The 17,722-nt window shown below is 47.0% G+C and overlaps 2 protein-coding genes across 11 annotated transcripts in view; one reads left to right on the top strand and one right to left on the bottom strand.

Annotated features, from left to right (window-relative positions):
* Positions 1 to 10: 10 nt before the first annotated feature.
* LOC120899544 (phenoloxidase-activating factor 2-like) lies at positions 11 to 3,996 on the top strand. Its single transcript, XM_040305519.1, has 4 exons — positions 11 to 286; positions 1,503 to 1,825; positions 2,856 to 3,021; positions 3,120 to 3,996. The coding sequence occupies exons 2-4, from the start codon at positions 1,515 to 1,517 to the stop codon at positions 3,909 to 3,911; spliced, it is 1,269 nt and encodes a 422-aa protein (XP_040161453.1). The 5' UTR covers positions 11 to 286; positions 1,503 to 1,514; the 3' UTR covers positions 3,912 to 3,996.
* A 436-nt stretch (positions 3,997 to 4,432) lies between these two features.
* LOC120899541 (mucin-5AC) overlaps positions 4,433 to 17,722 on the bottom strand; it is a 29,762-nt gene continuing 16,472 nt past the window's right edge. For 7 of the 10 annotated variants that reach the window (XM_040305513.1, XM_040305509.1, XM_040305508.1 and 4 more), the window contains exons 3-5: positions 10,213 to 11,906; positions 7,832 to 8,119; positions 5,097 to 7,722 (exon numbers count right to left, since the gene is read on the bottom strand). In XM_040305513.1, the coding sequence (XP_040161447.1) occupies positions 6,842 to 7,722; positions 7,832 to 8,119; positions 10,213 to 11,875 (2,832 nt within the window). In that variant the 5' untranslated portion in view covers positions 11,876 to 11,906 and the 3' untranslated portion in view covers positions 5,097 to 6,841. Of the gene's footprint in view, positions 4,537 to 4,629; positions 4,685 to 5,096; positions 7,723 to 7,831; positions 8,120 to 10,212; positions 11,907 to 17,722 lie in introns of those variants that run through there. The other 3 variants (XM_040305515.1, XM_040305516.1, XR_005739069.1) reach the window with 3 other exon arrangements.

Raw genomic sequence — 17,722 nt, 5'->3', positions numbered from 1 at the left:
GATCTCGCGGCCAGTTTCTTACCGGCAGTGTAACAACTCGGTCGAGCGTGTTTCCCGGGCGATCGCTCGAGACCTCCCTGTGTGTCTGTGTGTGTGTGTGTGTGTGCGTACACCTACCGGATCGCGATCATTCCACACGCCCGTGATCCGCAGCGTGTTAGTGCTCGCGTCTTTCAATCGAAGTTCGGGGATTTATTTTCACGCCTGACCGAGCCGGTGGTGTGCGAAAACATTGACCGTATCGGGTTTCGGTGGTAGTGTTTGATTTAGGCTGTTTTTTTCGGAGGTAAGTTACATTGTTAGATTTATAGTGGTTGCGCCACAGACGACGAACCCATCCGACCGCCAAGCCGTTAAGCTTTTGTTTGATTTTTGCAACCGCGTTAAATAACTTTAAAAATACTCCACGCACCAGTAACTACTCAAGCGAAACCATACCACGGTGAGTTGCTTTTGAAGGACAACGCGCCACTACTCGGAAAGCTTCGCTGTGTTGTTTCTCCAATGGAGCTTTTATCCTACAGCTACTTAGGCTAAGCAGCGAACCTTCTTTGCAATGATTGATACCATCGATGGCCTCCGAACGGCTCTCTTCCAGGGACATGAAACCGTTGATTCGGGCAGGCAAGACAAAAACAGGTTCTCCAAAGATGCCCAAATAATAATAATAATAGGCTCACCGTCCGGAGAAAACAAGAAAACACATAAGCCAGCGTGTGTTTCGGTTCAGCTCCAGGTCGCAGCCAGCTTATCGCAAGGTCAAAGCGCCAGCCGGTAGATTCATCTGCTGGGCAGATTTGTTTGGCAACGAGTGCAGAGCACAAAATGAAGGCCAAAACGTAAAAGAAAAGCGCAACAGATATAGCAACAGGCGACTCCCCGGAGCGACTTTACGTAATCGATCATTCCATATTCGGGGAGTTCAGAGATCATGGCGTAGCTTTCAGGCAACGCAGCCTTCCAGTTGACAGTCAATCGGATTTCAAATGAAATAACGACTACAGTTGAAATGGTAATCTTGTACCAGCTCTAACTCGTTCACCCCAAAAAGTGATTCAAGGGGAGTGGGTGGAATATATGTAAATGTATGGTTGGAGAACATGCAAGTGCTCTTCCTTCAACAAACAAACGCTCACTCAGAATGGATTTACTTTTCTCTCATTGCATCAGCACTGGAAATTTCAGCACGGGTTGTTGATCATCTGTAGAGATCGTGCATTAGCATGGGAAAATATTTGCCGTCTCATGTTTGTGTACAGCATCACTTTGCCTTTTTTTGTAGAAATTATGAAAGCTTTTGGAGGGGTTTATCTTTAAAGATAGAAGAACCATTACCAAGAGGATAAACAGGAACATTGAAGAGCATTGCTAATTCATGCGGATCCCAAATATAGGATCCCCTTGCACACTAATCTCAACTTCTCTAAGCATAAGACAATTAATTTAAAAAAAAAATGGCAACAAAAACTCACCACATCCTTACGAAATTCTTCTCCTTCCAGCAAACAGCAAACATGACCCCTATCTCCAAAGCATTGATGGTCGCATTCGCGATCGTTGGCCTTGCCCAGGGACAGCAACCGATCGACAAGATCTTCTTCCCCGAGAATGACACCATCCTGAACTTTGCCAACCGGGTGGGCGAGAGCGACAACAGCGGCTTCCAGGCTGGCCAGCCCGATCCGCTGGACGCGATTGTACCGACCGTGCGGCCACAGACGCTGCTGACGGCGCAGGGCGAACGGTGCACCTGCGTGCCGTACTTTACCTGCCAGCCGCCACCCGAGTTTGCCGAGCAGAATAAATTCAACGAGATTAACGTCAAGTAAGTGGGGTTTCGAAAACTGGCAACTATTTCCATTGTCTTCAGCAGAGTTTGTAACTGCAGAATGGAAGTGTTCAGAAGTGACATCTAGTGTGAAATTCCAAACAGTGATTGCTTTGATTAGAATATGTTGCGATAGATGTAATCAAGCGGACTGATATCTTCATGGATATCTCTGATCCGTTAGTCGATTGGTGTCGCTAGAATACGATCTAGTGTTGGGTAAATCTGATTTAGATTCATGAATGAATCTTTGAAATAATTTAGTGAATCTGAATATCGGTTTGAAAAATTCATGATTCTCGAAAGATTCACGAATTTCATAAGATTCATATCGCTCGAATGATCTGCGAATCTCTAGGGATTCGTAAATCTCCAAAGATTCATAGAGCTTATGCTTCTTATTATTCTTCTTCTTAGCGTGATAATGCCAGTCTATATAGGTTTTCGAGACTTCTGGGCATGTACAACACATCCAAATAGTTTGTTTTGCTACGGGGAGACGGTCCATGCAAGTCTTGAACCCACGACAGCCATGTTGTTAGGTCGTACGAGTTAACCACTGTATGAGATCGAGCAAATTTTTTAAAATCGCAAAAAATTTTAAAATCTTATTTCTCTAAATTCGTGGATCTCTGGAGATCCAAGAATCTTAGAGGATACATGAATCTTGGGAAATTCATGAATCTTACGAGATTAACCAATCCTTGGAGATTCAAGAAACTTCAGAGATTCATTAATCTTTAGTGATGCATAAATCTATAGAGAATCATGAATCTTTAGAGATTTATGGATCTTTGGAGATTCGATTCGAGATGCAAATCATTCATCCCTGAAGATTCAAATCAATCTCAACAAAAAATTCATAAAACCCAACACAAATACGATCAGAAAAGTAAACAGACCCAGTATATTTAAATTAAGATTGTTACTGCTAGGATACACTGTAGCTTCTCTCAACTGGTTATGAAGACTCCTCCTCGAATCATCGTTTAAACTGACGAATAATGTTGTTTATTTTTTTTTTCAGCTACAATCCCGAAAGCTGCCAGGACGTGCTGGACGTGTGCTGCCGCGATGCCGACTCGCTGGTCGTGCCGATGAACAATACGCCCGGGGAGCCACCGGTTGGAAGGCCACGTGGCTGCGGGCTGCGCAACATTGGCGGTATCGATTTCACCTTGACCGGCAACTTTGTATGTACCAAGCTTTATCAACTCCCAACAAAAGGTTGCAACGTTACTATTAAACATCAATCTGTCTTTCTCTCCCCCTCCCGCTTCAAATTTAACAGAACAATGAAGCCGGTTTTGGCGAGTTCCCGTGGACCGTGGCCATCATCAAAACGCAGGACGGTAGCAGCACCTGCGGCGGTTCCCTCATCCACCCGAACCTCGTGCTGACCGGTGCGCACTGCGTGCAGGGCTTCCGCAAGGGCCAGCTGAAGGTGCGGGCCGGCGAGTGGGACACGCAAACGACCAAGGAGCGGCTGCCGTACCAGGAGCGGGCGGTGACCCGTGTCAACAGCCATCCCGACTTTAATCCGCGCAGTCTCGCCAACGACATCGCGGTGCTCGAGCTCGACTCGCCCATCCAGCCGGCGGAACATATTAACGTGGTCTGCCTGCCGCCGGTTAACTTCGATACGCGCCGCACCGACTGCTTCGCGAGCGGCTGGGGCAAGGACCAGTTCGGCAAGGCGGGCCGGTACAGTGTGATCATGAAGAAGGTGCCGCTGCCGCTGGTGCCCTCGTCGACCTGCGAGCGGCAGCTGCAGGCGACGCGCCTCACGTCCCGCTTCCGGCTGCACCAGACGTTCATCTGCGCCGGCGGTGAGCGCGGCGTGGACACGTGCGAAGGTGACGGTGGCGCACCGCTCGTCTGCCCGATCGGGGCGGCCAGCGAGAATCGGTACGCGCAGGTCGGCAGCGTCGCGTGGGGCATCGGGTGCCACGACGCCGTGCCCGGTGTGTACACGAACGTGATTCTGTTCCGGTCGTGGATCGACAACGTGGTGCGGACGCTTGGGTTCGACACGACCGTGTACGATGCGACCCAGTCTGCCTTTTCGAGCCTGTTTGCTTGAATTCGCCCATGATTCGGTTTAGTGTACGGTCACACTGTAATACAGTTTAATAAGAGAATAGAAATAAATAAGTCGCAAAAGCTAACATTCCCTAGGCGCGTAGCTTCTTTCTTTCCTTCTTTCATTGTTCGTTCTTTCCATTTGCACACAATTCCTTATCGGTCTCTTCTTCTTGTTCTTCTCTCTTAATAAGTTTGTAGCCTTTACTAAACACGATACAGTGTTCACAGTGTGTTTCGCACATTGGTATTTCTTTTTTTTATCTTCCTTTTCTTTTTCTTCTTTGCACCACGCCCTGTGTGTGCTGTTTCTGTACAAACATTGCAGGCGCGCAAGCAATACTCTTCCCCCTGTTGAGGTTCGAGTTTTTTCAGTCTGGCTTTAAGGCACACACACACACAGACACACACACGGGCGTGATGGCAAACGAGGCGACGATTTAATCCCTCCTCCTGTGGCGGCTGGCTGGTTTCTGGTATTTTATAAGCGTTTGTATGTGTGTGTTTCGGTTTGGGTTTTTTTTATTGTCTATTTCTCTCCATTTCCGGTCGACGCACGACGCACGGCGGTGGAACCGGAAGCCTTGCTGACGGTAACTACGATACGATCCACGAATGAATAATCTCTGAAAGCAAGGGGAAACCAGTGTTAGTGAACACGTACACAGCTGGGCCCATCCCTCCAGGCGGGACAGGGAAGATAAAGAGCTCGCTTTAACCTACTATTCTGTCCCGGCGACAGATAGATCAGTATGTCCTGACCCGATGCTACGACTGGAACCGGCAGAAGGACAGAATTAAAATGGAAGAAAAACAATGATTAAAAATGGTGCAAGAATAGGAAAAGCTGCTACAGTTTGAATGGCGTTCAATGGCATGACTGCAAAAGCATGAGCGCTCACACGAAACACATTTTAAAAAATACTTCAATTGACACCACGCACACGATTAGGTTAAACTTAATCAAGCAAATATAATTATTCTTAGCACACTTTGTGTTTACTTTAAATTTCAATTGGAATTAAACAAATGAAAAAAGTAGCAAAAAATCAAAGCAAAAAAATAAATTTTGAAATCAATTATGTATTAATTATCAAACGCAAGTTAGAAACCATTGAAAGCGACATTAAAATGACTGTTTTTTCTCTCCCTTTTCGGACGTTTAATCGATCGATGAAACGTTTCGTAGTTATACATTCCATTTCTATTTAACATCAACATAATAAGTAGTTATCATACATATTTAAAAACTACGATAAGATCGGCACGGCAGAAATTGCTGCGCCCGGGAATGGATTGATTGACCAGAAAGCATAATGTGTGTGTGTGTTTAGGAAAGGTTGGCTATCCAAATTAGCTATTACACTGAACGGCCAGAGAGAGGGGGGGGGGGGGGGTGGGGAAACGTGTAAGAAATCTACCTACAAAAATCTGTTCTTTGTAGGTGTTCCTACTGTGTTTTCCCCCCATTTCATGCATCTATCACCGACACCAATGGGTCGCCTTGCCCGCGGGTTGCTACGGCATCGCGAATTTCGCTTTGGCAGAACAAACAACAACAACAAAAAGGACACTAACAACGCCACCATGACACAATGGCGTGTGACCGGGACGGGGGAGGAAAACGAGATCGAAACTTCTAACACAAGCCGTAGCCGGTGCCCTTTTACGCATTCGATGTGTGCTGCAAGCATCAAAGCGCCAGACACCGCCAGACACCGGCCTGACAAGTGGATGCAAGTTGGGGGGGACAAAATGCATTCGATACGCCCGTTTGATGGCGTCTAAAACGGCAAACATACCCGTGTACCACCGGGTACAAATCACGTCACAGCCCATCATCGCCTGTCGGCGATCTCTCTCTCTCTCTTTCTGCGCGGCATTGCACGTTCAGCTAAACCGGTACGCGTACGCGCTGCGCGACACTGTGGCTGTGTGATAATCTATTTTTAATCGTAAACGCGCCATGATAACGCACCTTTGGGGGCGAACAAAACGTGAAAGAAGGCGGTACCGTGCGTGTGATGCTTCCCCTGTTCGTTGCTCGTTGATGATGATGTACAAACGATCTTGCTCCCTGCTCCCCACCGTGGTGCGCCGGTGCTTTGGGCTTAAGCCGGCGCCGCACACCACGCGCTGTCCGCAAAGTCGAACTCGCAACTCACGCCGCGCTCGAGAGGAGTAGTGGTTCCGATTGGAATAGTGATGCTGGCGTTTAAATATATTAGCAATATTAGCGTTACCGGCAATGATTGCGGTAATGGTAAGATCGTTCTAAAACTGTGTCCTCTAACACTAACAAGCCTAACATCACTCATGCATTACTCGTTTGCTCCCTGAAATGCGGCCATCGTTACGTACACAATTTAGTGATAGCCTGGACAGCCCTGATTAATGTTTAATTTACGCTAATTAAATGTCGACTAACTCTATCGCCACACTATCGCCCTTTCAGGTATCGGGTTTTTTTTGTTTTGCTTGTAGTTTATCACAACAACAATCAATGCTGTTTTTGGTGTGAACCTGCTGGCACAATCCACTTGAGGGGAAGTAAGGAAATCAGTTATCAGCAACACCGGATGTGTATCGCACTTGAGTTAGGTGAACTGCACTCGCAAACAACAAAATCGCGCACGCACACACACACACATTCTCTTATAAAAACTGCATGCAATATACAAACACACACACACACACACGCCCTACCGTGACACACCCATGGGTAAACGTTTCAGGCGCACCAGCAGTTTGGCAAAAACGCTCATGCAAAGGGGCCGCGCTGTTGTCTTATTGCGCGTGTGGGGTAGCTCATTTCCTCTTGCATGAGGGGTGGCACGCGGCCAGTGTATGTGTGTGTGTGTGATAGAGGCGATTTCTGTGCTTGTGTGTTAGTAGGGCTGCGCGCGGTTGGCACTCCTGAGCAGGCGCTTTTTAGCATTCGATGGATGATTTCTGGTACGGGGCGCTCTGCAACGGTGGCGGATTGGGTTGCTGCTGGTTTTGCTGTTGCGCTGACTGCTGCTGCTGCTGTGGCTGCTGGATGGGTTGTGGTTGCTGGCCAGCTACTGCAGGCAACGACACGGAGGTGGAGGAGGAGGGAGATGAAGCGGAGGAGATCCCATGTCCCGTCAGGGAGGCGAAGGACGGCGGAGCCATTTCGGCAATGCCCGGATACGGCGGTGCAGTCGATGGTCCCGCAACCGATGCACCGACGACAACAGCAGCAGCGGCAGCAGCAGCAGCAGCCGCCGCAACCCCGGTATCAACGGACAGATGCTGGCGGCGCATTAGCGCACCGGCGTGAACCCGTGGACCTCCGCCGCCACCGTCGCACACATCGGTCCCGACCGGAAAGGCGGGCGGGCTGGCGGTGCCATTGCTGAGCGTGGCCGCACCGGCCGATGTTCTACTACCGGATGCTTTCGGCAGCGAGCAGACCTCGCACGCGGGCATTAGTTCGTGGTTTTGGAATGTACAGAGACTGCAGGTCCAGGGTTGATTGGGGCCGGCGGCCGGTGCGCCCGGTTGCAGTCGGCTCGCGGCGGCGGCGGCCTCGGCACCCCCGTTCGACGCGAACGACGATGAGCCGGTTGAGCACGGGGAGGACGAGGAGGAGGACGGGGTCGCCGGTACGGGTGACGACGACGATGTGCCGCCGAACCCGGTGGCAGACAGATGGGGCGTGCCGGGCGTACCCGACCGCGACGGGGATTGCGTCGGTGCGCGGGGTGGCGGTGGTCGCGGTGGTCGCGGCGGGCGATTCATGACCGCCGGGCCGGACACTACCGACGTAGGAAGCATCAGCGGTGAACCTGCAAAAGAAGAATGGTTTTTTTTAAATAAATTTGTAAACTTTCACAGAACGGTATGCGTCTCTTCTCCGCCGCGTATCTTCTCCGCCCGCGGATAAAGTTGTCTTACCACCCTCGACGCTCAGCGCAGTCAGCCCGTCCGTTATTGAGGTGCCGGCTGCGGCCGCAGCCTGCACCCGCGCCTCCTCGTCGTCGCACGTGTCCACCTCCTTCTGCAGCTGTTCGACTTCCGCCGCCAGCAGCAGCACCTCCCGGTCGAGCAGCTCGGCGTCGATGTAGCGCAGCGGTTGCTGCAGCACGAAGATCTCCCGGCAGATCGACTCGAACTGGGTGCGCTTTCGCTCCACCTCCAGGCTGAGCCGCTGCTTCTGCTCCAGCTGCTGCGAGACAGCCATCTCTGAAAGGGAAGGGGACACACCGGAACAGTGTATACACTATTAGTGGCGCAGTGGAGCAGTTGTTCGCTGGAACTGCGAAGGATTGACTGAGAAGACGCGAATCGGCGCACACAGAGCAAAGCGTCGCCTAAGCCGGCTTATCACAACATCGCGTAAGTGGTACTGTCGTTTGCCTGTTGGCTGCATTTTCAAGCAATTTAATCAACATGTTTCCCTTGTGTTGGAATGTTTTTGTTCTTTTCTCCCCACTTGCGGGATTACTGTAACTTCTGATTGACGCTCCCGGTGAAAACAGATTGGAACGCGTAATCTTCTGTTACTTTTTCCCAGTAACTAACAGCAATACATCAAGCTTATCAGCAGTATTATTAAATCATATTATGTGTGTTTTTGGTTCGATTGAAAAAAAAGGTCAAGTTGATGGTTGCACTGAACCGATCACTTCAGTAGAATAACGCAAGTAGTTACATTTCCTCATAAATTGATAACAGCTCTCCATCAAATGACGGAATCGATGACGATCACTACATCCGAGAGATACCACTTACAATTATAACGCACGTAACGACGATTCACGTCGTGGCATAATCAATATATGCACCGCTTTAAACAACATGTCTGTCCTGAGTTCTAATCTCGTATTTTAATTAGGGCTAGAATTTCATTTTCCTACACTTGCACAAAATCTCTGTGTTTAGCTAGTGAATCGACCAATGGTGCTGTTATAATCAATAGCAAGCTCAAATAAATATGATTTGACTAAAAACTGGGTTAACGCAGTCTCACTATCCAATGTGAAATCAGCATTATTATTCACTACTCGAAATGATGTTTTTGAAACATATTTTATTTTCGTCACAACTTTTACTCAGTTCTAGGACATGAATTTCTACATGCCTTACAGGGTATCCAAGTCAGGTTTTATTGTGTACAGAATTACAGGGGTTTTAGAGCCTTTCTAATATGAGCACATCATCACAGGGCTTCTCATTGAGGGCTTGCCAGGGGTTCTGACAATGTTAGCATACTTTCTAGAAACCTTATGACGCAATTGGGGATTACGATAATCACATGTGAGACACATGATTAGAAAAAAAGACACCTAATTTAAGCAGAAAAAATATTGATTTTTTATATTAAACTTAAGTATTTCTGACACTTCAATCAATTAAAATGCATCTTCATTTTTTTCTAAATGGGACGCTACAAGTGATGTTACGAAACACGAATACCGAATACCACGAACCCAGTTCAGATTGTAGTGTGTCGGAAATCATGTGATGGAACTTTATAACAATTATTACGATGGAAATAAAACAGATTTCATCTGTCTACAGGGGTTTTCAAGTCACTTTTCAATGTGCACATCATTATGCACCACTTGCAAGATGTTTTTCAACAGCAGTCACGTATAGTATTGGTGGCATCACAATAACATTTAAGTTCTTCCACATGATTTTCAACACATCAAAGATAATTTACAAATTCAATCTAGCTTGATAGTTCTAATGCCAACAACATTTTTCATTTCCTACGAAATGTTTTCCAACAGCTGTCAAATGTTGGATTTGTATCACAATATTTTTTTAGTTCTTCCACATGATTTTCAACACAGCTCAAGCTACAGTTTTTTGTGATGTGTTGAAAGTCTTATGTAAGAATTGAAATTGTTTGTGTTGTCATTACAATAGGTGAAAGCTGTTGAAAAACATCTTGCATACGGCGAATAATGATGTACTTTATGGAAAGTGTCCTGGAAAACCCTGTAATTTCATACATCAATATCAACAAATCAAATTTTTTAAAAGCAATTTTATCCAACAGAATTAAGACAGTTACGTGGTGAAAATGAGAAATTAACAGAACAATTGTTGTAATAGAAATGAAATATCTGCTAGCTGTTGAAAAAACATCTCGCGTGCTTTCAAATTGGAAACTGACTCTGTAAACCATGTAATGCGTTAAAAAAAGTGCCATAAATAATTTTCCACTCCCAAATTTTTCTACAGAGAGCTTTTTTCATTAACATCCTAATGCGTGCTCTAAGGTGCTCTTATATTTAAAAACATTCTCGCGCACCGATCAGCCTTACCTGCAACTACGAAATTCTGGTACCGCATTTCCTTCGACAGTCCATCGTTCTCTAGCCGACCAACATCACCGTACAGCGAAGCAGCCATCGCCCCCCGACCAGTCTGCAGTTGATGTGCCGCCGACACGTTCGGCAGTGGCGAGGAGGAGCAGAGCGGTGGCGGAAAGCCCGAAAGCATGTACGGTAGCGGCACCCGGCTGCTACTGGCGGCTGGCGACTGATGATACCACCCACTGTGCCCGTCCGGCAGCGACACATCGGACGCTTCCCGTTCCGGCTGCAGTCGTTGCGGGCTACTGCTGCTGCTGCTGTTCGACATCTGCTGCTCATAGCCCGGCACCTGGGCGCGCATCGCACTGAACGACCCGAACCCGTCGCGAAACGTCACCTCCAGCTTGGACTGGATGCCGGACTGGGCGTTAAAGTTTTTCGCCGTATACTTGAGCGGACTGGCGTGGATGTGGATCGGTGTGCGCGGTCGACCATCGGTCGGCTGCCGTAGGGTAAGGTTGACGGAGGTAGAGCTACGGCCACCGTTGCCGTTAGCGGCAGCAGGCCCCCCATTCGATCCACCCCGGGCGGGTCCTCCCGGTGTGCCAGCGATAGCAGTAGGAGCAGCAGCACCACCACCCCCACTGAAGGTACTGCTGACTTGGGCGAGCTCCCGCGAGTACGGCGGTTCCGGTTGGAGCGAGATCGTCGATGTGTGCCGCTGCTGCCCACCGATCATTACCGGCCCGGGGCCGGCCTTGGGCGATACGGTCACGTTCACCTGCAGGTTCACCGTTTCGCCCAGCTCGGCACTGCTGCTCGCCGTCGTCGTGATGGTGGAAGTCGTCAGCGAACCATTGCTGTGCCCCGACGGCTGTGGACACGGTGGTGCCGTTCGGTTCGGTCGCATCGGTGGTGGTGGCGTGGTACGCGGACCACCGCCACCGTAGTAGCCACCCGCCGGTGGACGTACGGCCAACGTGGTAGGACGATTCGCAGGCGAACCACCACCACCACCACCAGCAGCAGCACTTCGGTTCTCTACTATAAATCTACTATCACTGTAGCCAGTGTGATTCCCGGCCATCGAAGCTCCCTGTTGGTACTGCTGCTGCTGCTGAGGCGACGTGGCGGGGCATGCAGTTCCCTGTAGCCTGCTACTGTCGACACTGCTCTCCCGGCTGCTGTTGCTGCTGCTGTTGCTGCTGCTGTAGCTGCCGTCTGACCGGCCGTTGCCACCGCCCAGCTTCCGTTCGCGCCGCTTCAGGCTGCCACTGTGTATCGACTGTGCCGGGTAGGTCGTTTGGGCGGGCGTTCCCAGCACGGCCTCCTCCAGCTTGCCGATGCAGGCCGGCCGATCGTGACAGTTCTGCGTCACCAGCTCGGACACGACCGTGTCCGGTACGGTTGGGTACTTCTGCTTCATCTCGTGGAACAGCTGCATAATGCTGATGTTCGAGCAGGCACAGGTCGCGCGCTGCTTCAGGATACTGTTGCTGCTGCTGCTGCTGTCGGTCGCGCTCGTCGTACCGCCGCTGCCTGTGGTCGGTGTTGCTGCGGAAGCGTACGTACAGTATGGCGGTGTGTCCGGTTCATCGTAACTGTGCGGTGTGTTGCTGCTTTGGGTCGTGCTGGGTACTGCGGGCGCTTGCTTGAAAGGATTAGTCGCCATAATCTGCCATCCTCGATGGGCTCATTTAGGTCTGCAAGCAAAAGGGGGAACAAAAAATAGGCAAAATGTGATTTTTTTTATCATGTTAAATAATGATTTACTATTTTACTAAAAATAAGATTGTTTCCATTCCAGCAAATTGAGAAGGTCGCTTGCTTCAGCAGCATTTGCGTCAGAGATTATATGTCACAAGTTTGAGACCAATAAGACAGATATCGTGTTTAGAGCAGACAAACGTACATTCTACTTTCACAAATGACCATAACCTAGGTAAACGTATTTATGGGCTAATTTTTACTGCGATAGATTGGGTGCTATTGACACGTACGTTCGTTCCTTATCAATCTTCACACTCAACACTGAACCAATCCACACAACTGACACCATCACACATATCTATAGACCTTGGCCGATAAAAAAAGCGCTCACATCATGCGCACTGTCATGTGCTCGATGTGCAATCTGCCTACAATACCGGGATACCGGGGAAGAGTCAATAGCACCAGCAACAACAGTAAAACAACCCCCGCAAAACTCCACAATATGCGCCTGCCACCATTCTGATAAGCGATAAGACCACGGGCGGGTACGCAAAACATGTGCCCGATGCAAACGTGGATTGTTGCGCCATCCACAACGCGGCTCTCCGGCGGGGCTGGTTGGTTGGGTGTTTGTACATCATTTCGACTCGATTCTCCTCTGTTGATTTTTGTTGGCTTGATTTTTTTTCTGTTGCTGTTCTTCTTTATTGCAAATCATCGGAAGTGGGTGCCGCGATAAACGCTCTGTAGTGATGTGTGTTGCCACATGTGTGAAAATTAAAAGAGAGGCGCGAATTGATGAACAGAGCAGATGGGGTGGCCGTTCTTTTGAATTACCGTGTTAATTAATAGTATCAAAAATAAACAAATATCATCTATCTGCATTTATAATCTATTTGTTTTCTGTTTGTTTAAAGGGTAATTGGTTTTTCCCCCATTGTTTTGTTATATGTTTCCTGTTTTCTCTTTTCCATTCATTACTTCATTTGTTTCATTCTATATCTGCCATCAAGGCTATATAACGAAGACTTAAAACTAAACATTACCAAAAATATAATTCACATACTAAACTAAACTAAGCCTGACAAAACAAACAATAAACAACAACAGACAAATAAACAGATATACAGATAACGCAAAGAGACTATCATAAACATTGAGAAACAAAGAGATAACAAGAAAACTAAGAAGAAGAATTACAGTAATTAAAAGAAAGAAGAATATTACGGAAATAGTTAAGAGAGGACTTAAGGATATAGCAAAAATGGTTAAACAACCTGAAGCAGGATAGTAGAGCATCATTGAAAGTATACAGTGTATGACGTGTCTCAACTGACAGAGGATCACGTGTGCGAATAGAAGGTACGTATAGCATGATAGGCAGGAGTAAATCAGGAGCATCAGTTAAAGCAACTAAAAGGCCACCAATAAAACAGGAACAAGGAAGTTCCAATAACAAGGACGCACTATGTGTGCTATTCCCTCTGTTTCTTAATATGTCCTATGTTTTCTCAGATCTGTTATATTCTATCTGAAGTTTTCTGTTTCCTCTATTTAGTGAAATATTTTCTACTGTTCTGTTTTTAACATACTCATACTGACTCTTTATTCTCTTATAGTCCGGTACTAATATACTGTAAAATCCCGAATAGAACAAATTTTAGATATATTAAATCATTACATCCTTTGTAGGAAATTACGAACGACCACAAAAAGAAGAACTGGTTTGATCTGCTTCATTCCTTCCAACATGGGAGGGAATCCCCCGGAAAGAAAATCCTCCGTAAATCGACCCCCATTGTTTCTTCGCGATAAGGAGAGCTCGATATTTCTCCCACAAGATAAGACACTGGGCAAAAGATAGGGATGGAATTCCAAGTCATGGAGGGTATGAAGTCTTGCGCTAAAAATAAAAGCTTCCACAACAGAGCGCGTAAGGTAGCACACGCGTGGGCTTCAAAGCATGTTTGTCGTATGGTTTAGCAAGATAAACTGCTGAAGCAAAAACCATATTATGTGGGTCTTCCAGCGATGCGACCATGATGATGATGGTTTATTTATAAAAATATCATCCATCACCGGTCACATAAAATAAAATGCTTGGTAGCAAACAAATTTAACCTAAAAATAAACTCCTTGCCCCGCTCCCACCGCTCTTATCAGTGTTGCACCGACAGTTTACATTTGTTCCTAAGTTGCGCGGGTCACATGTTTTGGTGTGATGCAGAGTGCAAAGATAACATCCTTTTTGTTCAGTAAAGCTTGAACAAATAAATCGACTTTCAACCGACACTAGACACATATTTCGAAACAGATTCATATTTATCAGCGATCGCATAGAAATTCTCCGAACCAAACTTCAGCACACGCATTAGCCACGTGCGATAGGTTTTAGGGTTCAAGGTCGGTAATGTTCGTATCGACTAGGTCATATAGTAAAGTCATTCGCACATAGCGAATCCACCACACCCGAAAATGCTACGCCTTACAGAACAAAAAGTCGCATCTACTGATCAACATACAGCAACAAAAAAATTCCCATCCAACGTCAACTGACCCGGCATAGGAATCTGGCCTAATAAATCCTGCACGGGGACAAAAACTCACACATAAACAACCCCTCGGTCACGGCGGCTATTTTCAATCCCGATGCGTCTAGCGTTATGACGACAAACGGTAACGAGATATGCCACGCTCAGATCATTATTCCCTGCATGCCTCTCTTTTGGGGAGGAGAGAGGAGTTTTGAATTCGACCGTGCCGTACCTTTCCCAAACACCCACAGCTAGCCGCTCCCCATCGGGAGCACATCCGGAAGAATGTCACACGATCGGAAAGTATCTTGAGAGCCGGCCACACACACAAACCACACACCATCATCCACGGGATCTATCGTCACCACCCCCGTCCGTGCAGCGAATAGAGTGTGTGAGAGCATTCCACAATGCGGAGAGCAGAACCTGCCCCGGTCTGCGCCCACGAGACCCGTGACCCAAAGAAAGAAAAATGGCACAGAAAAAAATGTACCAAACAGAACCTTTCCTTTTTTTGCTTTTGGGGTTTTCTTCTACGAACTCTTAGCACGCAACATTCCGAACGAACCCACGGAGGTGTGAAAGACTGCGCGCAGAGGGGCTAGGAGAGTAAAGTGACCCCACCGGAGCGCGGTCAGCATACGCAGTAAGTGAAAGCGAACGCGGGGCAAGAATCCGTGGTTGTTGTTGATGGACGAAGTTAATGCTCATTTGTTTGGGTGCGGTGGGGTTTGCGTTTGGGGCGTATGGGTGCAGTTTTTATATTTATAAAAAGAAAATCCGCCCTAGAGGTCAACCGTTCGGGACAGACATACACACTCACACATGGGATGATCAAAATGGGCGAACGGGAAGTGAAGCGGAATTTAAGCCAACCGAAACCAACCCAACCAGCTGAGACGATCGCTCTATGAGTGCGTCTGGGCATGTGTGTGTGTTTGTTGAAATAAAAATGCAATCGCCATAAACATAATTCGCATCATTAAATCACACAAGCCATTCAAACTGTCGCCAGCGATGCGACGCTTACGTTGTATTTTATGCAGTGAGATGCAATAAAATGTGTGACCGCACATCTTCACTTCCTCGCACCACCAAAGACGTTTTACAGCCCTGTGTCTGTATTCTGCCCTGCCAGTGCTTACGCAGACGATTGTCGATTGTTTAGACAAGCAGTGCGGAAGAATTTATTGATGAAAAACGAACGTGTTGCGCGGTTGTACAGACATAAAAATGCAACAAAATGAATTAAAGTGGGATTATCCTTATTATGCCAATATTTTTCGAAAGGATGTAATTTGACAAATGAAGCGTGCTAATGCATTAAATTTAGTAGATAGTTGCTTAAACAGCAGTTATATCCAGGAATACGTTCCAACTCTGAACTGATACCTTTCCTCACTAATAGGAATCTACTCCGCAATCAGAATCGGCTCCGGAATCAAATTCGATTTCGGTATCTCCATGAGAATAGGCGTTTGGGTCCTATGCAGCTACGATTGTATCGTGAAATTTACAAAAACCCAAATTTACTGATAAACGATCCATTCTCATGGAGATTGCGGGATTAATTTCGTTTCTAAAACTCCTGATTTTAATTCTAGGACTGACTCTGAATCCGACGTTAATTCCAATTTCGGAGCCGATTCTGAATCTGAAGTTGATTCAGGTTCCGGAGTCGATTGCAGAATCAGCGAGTCGATTGCAGAATTGCTAAATCAGAGTCGCAATCAATTACGGAAATGGCTCTAGAATCGGAACCCGTGTTCGCAATCAATCCTAGAGCCGATTCCCAATCTGGAATCGAAACCGAATAATTCCGATTCCGAACTCCCACCACTGCACAGGTCTCTATAAAATATATGATGAACATCATATCCTAGGTCCAAGAACAAATTCTTATTCCAAAACCGTGACCCAGACATCCTCGGATCAAGATACATCGAAATTATCTCCCAATCCGCGTATAAGAGGTACCGTGTATCTCGGGGACTACCTGTACCAGGCCTAACGAATAAATAACGTTATCACGTTCATTCCCCTAGGACCGCCCAGTGATATATTCTATTCGATATATGCAGCGGTTTCTACAAGGCCGCTTAGAAACGATTACATATCCAAGCGCCATAAGATAACGTACTCATCAGTTGATTTTACAAAGTGACAAAATTATACAATCCCAAACAGAATAAATTGTCAAAACAAAAATCATTGAGATTTTGAAGATTCGATGTCCTTTGACGAAGGATTTCGAATGAAATGAACGAAAAAATGGAAAATTGGTATCCGTAAAAAAAGACAAAAATCATTTCATTTGCCAAAAAGCATTATGATTCATGGAAACACATGAAGCTAAAATTGCTAAAATAATTTGAAAAAAATCTTCACTTTATGCCCATTGTCCGAAAGAATGTAGTTCCGGTTTCCCTCAAGCATCATTCAAGTCTGGTAGCGGAGGAATCTATCACGCATAAAGCAGGTTACTAATGATAAACATCCGTTAGCAAAGAAAAGCCCCACCACTACCCACCCACTCTCCTTTTTATCACTTTCCTTCTTGAACACTGAATGAAGTCATAAAAAATCAAAATGGCAAACCGCCCATCGGGAGGTCCAATTTTCCACGCACCGGCGAACAATTCCGCAATAATGATCTGCGCCGCGGGTGTGGAACAGCTGAGACTGTCCGGCCGGGCCCGGCTGCCGCATTCGTTCGAATACAATCTTGCCATTAAAAAAAAATAAAAAAATAGCGTCCCTATAAAGTTGCCCATTGCCCCCGTTCAAATTCGCGATTCTGCGAATCATTTCATTTGCGCAATGTTTGCGCTCTCGGAAAAGGCGGGCGGGCTGACGACACACGCGTCCGAGAGCTTCCTGTCTCTTTCTGTCCGGAAGAACAAACGCGCAGTGGGGCGTGCAGCAAATTTACGCTACCGGCAGCTGCTTGCTAGAACGATATTTTATGTTCCACCTCATGCACACACACACACCTTATGGCCAAGGTTATTAGGTGTTACTACATCGCGATAGTGCCTCCCTTACCCCCATGTCCTGCAGAACAAGTTCATTACTACTGCTGCCTTCGATGTTGGACCAAGGTAAGGGGAAGCGCAGAATGTAGGGTAAGCCAAGTTTAACGCGAAACGTGCAGTTTGTGATGCGCAATCCTTTCCGCAACATCGCTAGCGTGTCCCAACAATGTTGCTGTATTTTATTGATCGCGCACATAGTGAAGGGTTTCAAGGGATTTAGTCCGACATTTCCTACAA

This window comes from Anopheles arabiensis, chromosome 3, assembly GCF_016920715.1.
Source record: "Anopheles arabiensis isolate DONGOLA chromosome 3, AaraD3, whole genome shotgun sequence".
NCBI classification, from domain to species: domain Eukaryota; kingdom Metazoa; phylum Arthropoda; class Insecta; order Diptera; family Culicidae; genus Anopheles; species Anopheles arabiensis.
Note: the sequence above shows the minus strand (reverse complement) of the source record. Positions and strands in the feature narration are given on the sequence as shown.

What these genes read in the sequence shown, in the direction of transcription:
- LOC120899544 (XM_040305519.1), top strand. Translation starts at nt 1,515, where the DNA reads ATGACCCCTATCTCCAAAGCATTGATGGTCGCATTCGCGATCGTTGGC. An exon ending in TTCAACGAGATTAACGTCAA is followed by an intron (nt 1,826 to 2,855) that starts GTAAGTGGGGTT and finishes TTTTTTTTTCAG; the next exon opens with CTACAATCCCGAAAGCTGCC. An exon ending in TCACCTTGACCGGCAACTTT is followed by an intron (nt 3,022 to 3,119) that starts GTATGTACCAAG and finishes CAAATTTAACAG; the next exon opens with AACAATGAAGCCGGTTTTGG.